This window comes from Frankliniella occidentalis, unplaced genomic scaffold (genome assembly GCF_000697945.3).
Source record: "Frankliniella occidentalis isolate FOCC.00 unplaced genomic scaffold, Focc_3.1 Scaffold62, whole genome shotgun sequence".
Taxonomy (NCBI): domain Eukaryota; kingdom Metazoa; phylum Arthropoda; class Insecta; order Thysanoptera; family Thripidae; genus Frankliniella; species Frankliniella occidentalis.
The window spans coordinates 493,963-504,601 of record NW_026267192.1 but is presented as its reverse complement, the minus strand read 5'-3'; the positions used below and the strand labels follow the sequence as shown (position 1 = coordinate 504,601).

Below are 10,639 nucleotides of genomic sequence, written 5' to 3'. Positions count from 1 at the left end.
CATTCAGGCAACAGTACAAAGATGCCCTGGCAAAATTGGTTGCAGCTCGACAGAACAACTTTGGTTATGGATCTGAAGCAGTAAGTGCAGAACGCACTGTCAGGTGTTAGGCACCTGTACAAGAACCAGATTTGACGTTCTTTTTACTTGTATATTGTAGCCTTTTCTATTTACTAACTTGCATGCATCTGTCTCACTGATTTGTGTTTTGTTGTAGCCGGGTCCTCATAAAGTCAGTAGCGTTCCTTTACCATCAAAATTGGGAAAGGATGAAGAATTTGTTTATTCGTAAGTAATCTGCTTAATTTGTACTTGTGAAATTTTTATATAAATCTATCTTAGCTCATCTTTTTTTTTTCAAGGTACTTTCTTGAAATATTCAAGGAACAAGGATACATGTCTATTTATAAATTACAAGAGCACTGGGAAGCTAGTAAAGAACTTTTACCTGTTTTAAAGCCTGCTTTAATTACTCACACAGGTATACTGTAACTTTTAAACTTTCTTACATAAACTGTTTACTTCTTGCTTTTAAAAACTCATGCTTTTTTCCATTGCAGATCTGGTGAAATTTCTCTTAGACACCGATGGTTTTGCTGTAGTGCAAGACATGATTGGAATAACATCAGAGTTACCAAATATTTCTGCAATTGTAGAAGCTAAAGCCGAAGTTCCTCAGCCAATAGTTAGTATTCACCAATATTGTTTATCATTTATGTACAATTTTAATATTGATATTTTTGAAAAGTGAACTTAACATTACTTTTGCTTTATTTTGACAGGTTTACGGATGGACGCCATCTCCAGCTACTGTTGTTGAGGCTAGCAAGACTATGTCCTTTACAGCTGCTGTAGATACTACTGAAATGGCCCCCGAAGAAATAACATATGTAGAGAGTAAAATTCCCGCTTATAATGTTCCTGGAGAAAGTGTTTATGAAGAGAAAGCCATTCCCTTAGAAAAAGAGGTCGAAACTTTTATAAACGTGAATTCTAATGCTTCATGCACCTCAGAAGAAAATTCCAGAGGAGATGCCAGTAGTCCTTGTGGCATTGATGGCCTTACTGATGAAACATCAATTATTAAATCAGACTCTGGGTCGTGTAGCAATAGATTATACATTGACTCACAAGAAACTGAAGACCCAGTTTCAAACGTTATTGAGGATAGCACTCAAAAATCAGATGAACCTATTGTTATTTCTACTAATAGCATACGAGTGTGTGGTGAAATAAGTAAAAAAGATGAAGCTGAAGCACATGAGCATTGTCAAAATGAAACGAGTTATCAAAATTCCATGGTTATTAATGCCCATTCACCTGAAGATGAAGCTTTTAAGGCGGAAAATGATAATGAAAAAGTTACCTCTGCTAGGGATTCAGACAATTTAGAGCCACATTCTTCGGAGATTTTGCATTCCAATCAGAATGGTAATGCCCTTCATGCAGAAAATGAAACCAAGGAAACAGATGAGAATCAGAATCTTCAAGAAGAGAACATACAACCTAGGTCATATTGAACTCTTATTACCCACGAGGTATTGATAATTTTACTTCAGAATATTAATCTTCCTCCCTTTTGTTTCTTTTGTACAGGGCAACTTGGAAGCCCCGTGCTAAACTCCTCGATTGGGCCTGTAAAACTTTTCCAAATCATTCACAGTGAGTGTCTTACTGACAGTATTATATATGAGTTGTGAAAAATATCTTGTTCTCATTTATGACTTGTCTTGTGTAATGTAATTCGAACAATATCTTTTTTCAGGGCCAAGCTTTGGGAAGCACTCACTGTTGTTCGAGCTCAAAACAACTACACTCTCTCTGGTTTATTGCTTTCTGTAATAGAAGATAGAGTTTCAGTAGTTCTTCTGCAGGAAAGTAGGTGAACTTTTGTACTTTTGAGTGTGATTACGGTAACAACTGATAAAGTGAATACAGTACTTATTTTTGAATTGTTTCAGATGAGTTTTGAACAACATTTTTATTACGTAAATGACTTAATCATGAGGATATACTCAATTCATTTTTGACAAAAGAGAATTGATAGTAGTGTCCTCTTTGTGACTCTATTACACATGGGAATCATTTGTGGTGAATGATTGGGTACATACCAGTATATTTTGAGATACATTTTTCTTTGTTTCCTGTGCATTTTGTGAAGGGTATTTTTTTGTATAAATCAAGACTAAATTCCTTTTTGGAGATTTTTAAATTAGATTTTGATTGCTATCTGACATAAGTTGTTTTTTTTTTCTTTAACTGATCTGCTTGAAATGCTTGACTATTCTGAATAATAAGAATCTTTAATCTTCATTAATTGTGTTTGGAATTAAATGACATACAAAGTAGAGGATTAGAGTAAATATTTTTATTCCTTTGCTGCCTGCAGCTCACATCTATATTTTACCAAGGAATTTTAAAGCCACAGAGTAGCGCCCACCTCTAACTATAGCAATTAATGGTAGAGATCACCTATTATTTCCAAATATGCGTCTCATCATTCTGGAATATTCGTCATCATAACTTTTAAGTTTATCTTTGACTTCTTTGTGAAGTCGTTTTGCTGCAAGATTTCTTGAATCAAATTCTAGAAGTTTTATAAGTAGTGAATCAGCTTGTTCAACATCTCCCAATGACCAAGAAGCAACGGCCTGCCGATACAATGCCTTTACATTACGAGGATCATGATCCAGAGACTTCTTGCACAAAATTATTGCATGAGAAGGATTATTTTCCTTCAGTTGGCATTCTGCCATATTGCTACACAGTGTTGAGTAGAGTGTTGATATCTCTTTATTTATTTCCACGCCATCAAGGATGAAAGAGTCCAAAGTCATCAGTATTTTAGCACCAGCAGAAAATCTATGAAAAGCATCCACAAATTGCTTTTTCTTAAAAAGAGCAACTCCACAATTTTTTTCAGCTAGTGCAGTTTCATATTTGTCCTCTTCATTGGCACTCAGACAGGCTAAAGAAGAGTCTTCTTCAATATTTAGATTTGTCAAACGTGAACTAGTTGCGGATTGTAAAACAACTATACACTTAATACAAGGTTCAGGTAAAACAGCTTGATCTCTAATCTTTCTACTTCTATTGGAAGCAGACAAAATTATTTCACTTCTTTCTGCTACATACATATCAAGAAGAGCAATTTCTAATGCTCGATCTAGTTCTGTACTGCTACTCCCTATTTTAATACTGATTGTTCCCTTCTGCCATTGGGAAAACACCAAACTTCTTTCTACAACGTGGGCATAAGAAGAGTTTAGTAAAATTGCATCTTCAATTACAAAACTACATAAAGAGTGATTATGAGGCCGACACCCTATCACACCAGATGATAAAGTCGTTTTAAACACATGCCTATCATACAAGTTGACATGGTGATTTGTTTGAAGAATTTCAATTTCCTCACAAAGGTGATGACACTCTTCTTCTAACTCATTGTCGTCTTCATCAACCGATGATACTTGAACTGCGTGAGGATTATTTTGAGGCTCATCTCGACTCCCTGAGTCATCTGTGGAACTGTTCAGAAATATTCCAGTATATTCATTTTGAGCAATCTTTACTGGTTCAATTTGAGGATAGTTTTCCATTACGCCTGGAATGTAGAGATGTGACAAATTAACAAACCAAATTGAAAACCAATGCTGTATTATTTGTTATTTTTTTTCACGAACGAATTTGTTGGACACAACTTAAAGTAAAGACATTCCCTCAAGGCAGGTAAGCTCAGCTGTTAGCTGTTTGAAGGCCTACTCAGACAGCGTCCAGTAAAAGGTTTGACAGGAACCCATTTTGACAAATCGTTAATTAAGTATTTACTCAAAATACCCACCAAGCACGCGGTACACAGAAAACTTGGCTTCTCAAGTGCAGACGCATGGAAACATGGATACAAATTAGAGGCAATCGCTTTGTTTGGTTTTGGAAGCTTACGCTTTACGTAGCAGTCAGGTTAAGTATGAGAAACCCCATTTGAATGGTGTTGTTCTCATACCGACTGCCGCTGCGCGCGCGCTCTGTTGGTCACCGCAGTAAACACCATTCATTCATTGCTGGCCGGGCCTGGCAGCGCGAGGGCGGGGGCGGGGGGCAGGGGCAGGACCGACTCGTAGCAGCAGGGCAGGCAGGCAGGCAGGCCGTCCGTGTTGTGCGCCGAGCCGGTTCCGTGGAGGTTGTGTTGCGCCGCTGCGATCGTGCCGTGTGGGTTTGTGCCGTCCGAGTGTGTTCGATTTTTTTCGCGTTTATGCAGCGCGCTGCACGCGCGTGCTCTCGAGTGAACGGTGCGCTGTGTCGCGGAGTGTTTCAGTGCTTCATTTCTAGCCCCAGAGTTGGATTAACCGCAGACAAACTTCCCTCGGAGGTGAGTGGTGCTCGCGACATACACAGCCCGCCCGGCCTCTGCCTCTGGTCCGCTCCGCTCGAGCGTTGGGCCCCGACCCCGAGCTCTCCGCATGGATCGCCCGTGATTTTCAGTTGCTGACGAACCCGTCAAAGTGTCTCGACCCCAGGTCCCCGCGAGAAGAAACGCTGTGTGTGTTTGCACGCAGGTTCTCGGAGATGGTCACTGGTCACTACCCGGTGGAAGGCGCCTTCGCCTTTGACACTCCTTAATCATCCAGAACATCCAAATCTTGAATGGGCCAAACCGTGTAAAATTCTTCGCCTCTGACGACCTGCACCCTCGACTCGCTCGGACTCGTTCGCCAGGACAGGTCGCGGGCAGGGGTGTCGGGTCGGGTCGGGGCCCCAGGGGTCAACTGACATCCTGACGCATCTGCTGTTGATACGTCTTGCATTCCGAGCACACCGTACCGAGATTACTGCGGCGTGTCGGGCTTATCTGCTCCCGAGACAAAGGCGCACTGTGCGCGACCAGCGCGACCAGCGCGACCAGCCCTTCAGCCAGGGCGGCTGCGTTTGTCCGGCTTCGAGTTCCACCCGTTATCTCCATACGCCGAGCCGAGAGAGAGAGAGAGAGGAGTGAGCCAGCCAGCGTCTTTTGTGCCGATACGAGGAGTGTTTGGAGAAGTCGCTTCCTGCGGGCACTCGTTGCTTGGTGCCGCCGGTGCGGACTCCTGCCGAGCTTTAGGCCCAATGCGGAGCGGGCGTGGAGCCGACAGGGGTTGAAGCTGGTCTTATTAGAATGTGTCGGAGCTGCCCTTGCGATGTGAGCGACAGGAGCCTAGAGGGCTGGGGGAAGGCCGCCCGTCGTACGCTCTCTGAAGAGTTCGGCAGACTGATTCTTCTAATGCATACGTTTGACGGCTGCCCCTCTCGATTTTTGCTCGATGGTGCCGCTAAGGCTGAGCTCAGGGAGGGGATGTCACTATCTAAATCCCTGCCGCCTGCTTCGCCTGCCTGCGCACCACCGCCACCGCCCGGCCCGAGGGCTGGCGCGGGGGAGGGGGAGGGGCGGGTGGTCCGCACCTGTTGAGTGCTCTGGTGGCCTCCCCCTCCACCGCCTCCACTCAGCAGCCCAGCTGGGCCGGGGCGAGCCGGGCCCTTCTTTTCATGTGTCTCATGTTCACATCAGACAGAAAGATCAAGAGATCATCAGACGCAGCCAGTATTCCTCGAGAACTGGGGGCTGGGCCGAGGGGAGGCGAAGAGGCCGATACTCTTGGAAACCGAGTGAGAACAAATTTAAGTACGAGGCCACGAGAGGAGTAGATGGAGTACGTACGGACAACGTCTTTCAGGACTGCCCGATGGGTGATCAGCAGCAGTGGCTATGGACAGAACGTAGATACAGAGAGTCACAGATGCGAGGTCAGCGTATCTGTATGCTATACAGCTATGAGTCGACGACCAATTTCTTAGAAATGTCTGAGCTCGCTTTGCTGATACTGCAGCGCTCGCGCTACACAAATTAGCAACGTTTTGAAGGTTGGAGTGAGGCATTCAGCTCGACCCTCTGTCCCTTTGTTCTTTGCCCGTTCGGGTGGTGGCAGGGGCGAGGCAGGAGGCAGGCACTCGGCTGGACCTCAAGCCAGGGCGCCTATGGCGCCCCCGCCCCCCGATGGTCTACCCACCCCCTCCCCCAACCCACAAAACCAACGTTGCAGGCGGCTGCTCCCCACGGGCCTCACTGCAGGCTGCTGTACGCATGGGGGATAGACAGTACCGCATGCGGGCGCGCAACTTAGTTGCCTACTCACACGGCGCCCACGACTGTGCTGCCTGATTAAGGTGAGGCTTGGGTGAAATTGCTAAATCGGATACCGAAAAATTAGTATTTTGCTGCTTTTACCTTAAAAAAGACAAACATTTAAGCGCCTGAAGATCCACCGAACGGTTTCCATATAAATAAATACGTTTTTACCAAAAAATCGGATTTTTGAGAGACTCAGTGCGCAACGGGTGTCTCCCATATGTATGCATTATATACATTAAAAGATCCGCAACGAACTGACTTAGACTCGTATAGAGAGACATTCCTTGATTTACTTCACACTTAGATTGTAAACTCAACTTACTGTTTTTCGGCTGATTTTGCCTAAATCTCACCCAAGCCTCACCTTAAGTTGCATATAATACATAGCAGCCCCCCTCGGCCCTTGCAGTCTACACCAGCAGAATAAGCGGGGCGAAATGAGCCAACCTAGAGCAAGAGTTTTGGACTGTATCTCGACATTACAGTTCACCACAACCGGCAATCTTAATGAAAATTCGGGCGGGGAACTTTAAACTTTTATCTTGGGGTGGAGACAGTCACTGAGGATTGTCTAAAAACTTCACCAGAGTCCGACACGTGTGCAGGCGCGCTAGAGACGCCAGAACACAGCGCACACCGTGCGCTCCTGTCTCCTGACCCAGAACTTTGCAGCAGTGGTCTTCTTCATCGTGCCGCCCCTCCCGGTGGCGCCGTCCACACAGTGCGGCGCTCGGGGGGAGGCGGCCCGGCGGCTGTGACCCCCCGCTGTGTGTGATGACCAATTATCAGCGTCCCGGGCCGGGGAGGAGTGGCCCACCTGCCCTATGCGCGCTATATGCCCATCGCCGCGACCACCACCGGCTCGACCACCATCACCGCCACCATCACCATGACCACCGCGTGACGCGGCTGACGCGGCTGGGCCCACCGGCTGCCTCGTTAGGGGGGGAATGTTCCGCTCGCATCTGTCGCGCTCATCGCCATCTGATAGCGGCCGGGCTGGCCTGGCCCAGGGCCGCCCAGGGCCGGAGCCACCCCGCGCCAGCCTCGCACGGCCAATAGCCAATGGCTCGCTATGGCCGCGGCAGCAGAAAAACATATTTTTGCCGAAAGAAGCCCGAGAAAGAGAAAGCGCGCCTGTGCGCCCTGCTGGCGACCATGGCCGGGAGGGGTGGTCCGGGTCGCCGGGCACACACCATATTACGCACCACATGCAGTGTTTCGCGAAGGGGGAGTGCTCCTATCGTCATCCGTTTACGCCATCGGCAGCATCTCTGGCGAAACGTCACCGCGCCGCAAATCAAAACCACCACAGCCGAAGCGGGCATCTCACATGGCATCCGTGTCGCGAGCAGGTTGTCTTTTCGGTGAATCGCGGCCGAGGGGCGTTGCGGTGCGGCCGGCGGGCCGGAGCGGAGCCGGAGCGGAGCCGGAGCGGCCCGCGGGCCCCCCGTGTGACGTTCCTCCCGGAGTCGCTTATCGCCTTATCGGAGTCCGCCAGAGCCCGCCCGCAAGTGCGACTTGTCCGACGCGACCGCAGGCGGGGCGGGGCGGGGCGGGGCGGTAGCTCGGCTCGGGCCCAAATGTTCCGACACGTTTCAGCCCTCACGTGGGGCTGCACGCCCAGGGCCCGGTCCGAACCGGATGCAGAGCGCGGGTGCCGGCCGTGCCGTGCAGCCCGTGGCGCGACGCCAGTGCGGCGGATAATGGGATGCCTTCGCGCCCTCCAACGCCGGCCCGGCCACTGAATGGGGCGCCTGCTTGCCCACGCCCACCCTCCACACCACCTCTTGCAGCCCCCGCGCGGCACTGGCGGCGCGCAGGCTTGTCGTTGCGAAACTGTGTCTCGCATTCGGCGACGTGGGGGGCGCCGCGGCGCGGTGTGCGGGGCGTCGCGAGAGCCAGCCCTGGTTGCCATTCGCACGGTGTTGTGCCGTCCTCGTGTCATGCCAAACGCTCGTGGGCCCCGGGACGGCACCCGGCGGCACGGGGCTGGAGCGAAGGGTGTCTGCTGTCAGAGCCGAAACCGACATCAGAGGCGCAGTGACATTGGGGTGCAGCTGGGTGCACCGCGCACCTCGCGCGCCAGGCGCTCGGTGAGCTCGGCGAGGTGGTGGACGGTGGTTGCGAGTACCCGGCTCGGGAGGGTTATTTTTAACCGGGCGCTGCGCGGCTGCGCTGCCCCGCGCGGTGCCCGGCCCGCCCGGCCCCGTGCGTGACTCGGACATGAGTGTGATGGAATTCCCCCGCCCGCCCCCCAACCCCCTGAACCCTTCACCGAAAAATAAAATCTCTCCGTGATCGGTATAATGACATGCAGCGGGTGCTGCGCTGCGCATAGGCGAGGTGTAGCGACAATGCGCCGGCGTGGGCGGACTGATCGGAAGGGAAGGGAGAGGAGGGGGGGGCGGCGTCGCCGTATGAATGAACCGAGCCGAGGGCCGCTGCGGTGGCGGCTGCGGCGGTGGTAGTAAGTGCCGTAGCGGCGGCGAGCCGGCCGGTCGTACAACTCCCCCTCCCCCGGGTGTATAGGACCTGGCTGGGCCGGGCTGCAAGAGCTGCGACCAGGCCAGGCGCTGCTAGCCAGACGAGTAAGAGACGCGGCGTTGCCACATTTAGGGTAAACTTACCGTCTTGGGTTTCTGGGTATGGGTATGGACGGGCGGGCCAGGGCCGGGCGGGGCTCCAGAGAGTGTCGAGCCGCCCCTCGCCCCGACAGTGGCGTATCCACGGGTTCACGCGTACGCACACACATCAACACACATGCGGGCGGGTCATATGGTCGTGGAAGTCTCATCGAACTTACTGATGTGAGGCCTCCGGAGGACAGGATCGCGACTCTTTTGACTGGAGGCTCATCAGGACGGTCAGAGTGTCTCAAGTTGACCTCCGTCATCGCCGCGCGGACTCTGCTGGACCGCCACGAGACCAGGCGGGACGGTAGCCGCGAGGCGGCGCGGCGTGGTCGGTGGCGTGGGCACCAGGGCCTTTGTGCGGGGCGCGGCGTGACACCTTGACCCAGGCGGGCCGGAGCGGTGCGTGCGAAACGTTACACTTTCATTCGCTCGACTCCCATCTCCCCCCTGTCTGCCTAATTCAGTCGCTTCGTAGTCATGAGTTTACATGAAGTATCGCCAGAGCTCTCGGCTCCTCCTGTCTGCCGAGCCGTCATTCAGGAGAGTTCGCTGGACCATCGCGGGCACCTGCGTCGCACATGTGTCGAGCCTATTATGCAGCCAAAGGAAGCGGTTCTCGGTAGTGTGCCCCGGCCTGCGACAACTCGGTACTCGGTACTAATTCATCTCATTGTTTTGTTGCAGCGGTCCCGCCATGGACCTGGAAAGCTTGTCGGCGGACGAGTTTAGCCTGGAGGATCAGGATTTTTACGAATCGCACCCTCGTCCCTTCAAGATGTCGGGGAGCTCAAAGCCGATACGGAAAGTGGTAAGTCCGAGCATGCTCATTGTCTTTGAGGGGAACGGCTTTCAGGGAATCAGACCACCTTAGGTGGCTGCACTGAAAGGCGTGTAGCACATACAGGGTGGCCCGCCTATCGTCGCTCACCGAGCTGTCTTACGGCCTCGTGCGAGTACGTATGCAACCCGTCCGCGCTCGCCTGCATGCGGTTTATGCGGTACTGTACGAACAGAATGACCAGAAGAAAAACAAGAATGGAGTCGATGGGCCTCCCTGTACGATGTGCCCAATAAACCCCGCACCTGCTATGTTTTGGTTACACTGTACACACCGTGTGAGTTGGAGGGAGAGGGGGGGGGGCGGCATAAAGTGCCACGGTGTCCTATACGGACAACATGAGTCGAACAATTTAATAAAATCGCTCACAATTTTGAAGACATTTTATTACAAAACTAACCGTTGGTTAGAATTTTATCTGACTTTTGTCTCGGATTATGTCATTTTGTTCCATATTTTGTTCATATTGTGTCCAGTTTTACACACCTTGGGTACAGTAATGTGCTAGCATAGAAATAGTAGTGCAGTACCGCACTGTATTATCGGTACACCCCATGGGCCATCTGGACGTGTCCCATAGGCACCAACAATAGCGACGATGGCGTGGCATATTTATGTATTTGCGCCCCCTTTACTCTTACACGGCCACTGCCCCACACCTTCCTGCAGCTGGTGGGGGCAGCTGGGTCTAGCGTCATGGGTCTGGCCGTGCCGTCGGCAGCACCCTTGCTCTGCCCCGCTAACCACCCCTACCCCGGCCAGGTGATGTGGCGCAGCTCGGGGGCTCGCTCCCACGCTCCATCGGCCGGGTCGGGGTCGGGGGCGTCCTGTCCGCCACAGGCTGCTCGGGTCCTTGGCCAGCGCGTGAGGCACTACTCTATGCAGCTCGCGCTGCGCCCCGCCTGACTGCGGGAGGTGGTCGCTAGCGGGCAAGGGCCCCAGGTAGAAGGGTCAGGATTGTCGCTAGCGGGCATCGGAGGGAAAAGAGGGGATTGTGCGGGA

The 10,639-nt window shown here is 51.4% G+C and overlaps 3 protein-coding genes across 3 annotated transcripts in view; 2 read left to right on the top strand and 1 right to left on the bottom strand.

Annotated features, from left to right (window-relative positions):
- Positions 1 to 6: 6 nt before the first annotated feature.
- LOC127749516 (uncharacterized) lies at positions 7 to 2,353 on the top strand. Its single transcript, XM_052267978.1, has 8 exons — positions 7 to 80; positions 218 to 288; positions 363 to 481; positions 561 to 685; positions 783 to 1,510; positions 1,597 to 1,662; positions 1,766 to 1,878; positions 1,962 to 2,353. The coding sequence occupies exons 3-8, from the start codon at positions 397 to 399 to the stop codon at positions 1,970 to 1,972; spliced, it is 1,128 nt and encodes a 375-aa protein (XP_052123938.1). The 5' UTR covers positions 7 to 80; positions 218 to 288; positions 363 to 396; the 3' UTR covers positions 1,973 to 2,353.
- Positions 2,347 to 4,004, bottom strand: LOC113206516 (FK506-binding protein 59-like). The gene is made up of 2 exons (XM_026422629.2): positions 3,842 to 4,004; positions 2,347 to 3,604 (listed from the first exon to the last, which is right to left on the bottom strand). The coding sequence occupies exon 2, from the start codon at positions 3,597 to 3,599 to the stop codon at positions 2,469 to 2,471; it is 1,131 nt and encodes a 376-aa protein (XP_026278414.2). The 5' UTR covers positions 3,600 to 3,604; positions 3,842 to 4,004; the 3' UTR covers positions 2,347 to 2,468.
- A 108-nt stretch (positions 4,005 to 4,112) lies between these two features.
- The window catches only part of LOC113206521 (transforming protein p54/c-ets-1), a gene marked incomplete in the record, with an annotated part of 151,536 nt that continues 145,009 nt past the window's right edge, over positions 4,113 to 10,639 (top strand). The window contains 2 exon segments of the mRNA XM_052267977.1: positions 4,113 to 4,369; positions 9,484 to 9,607. Of these exon segments, the coding sequence (XP_052123937.1) occupies positions 9,494 to 9,607 (114 nt within the window).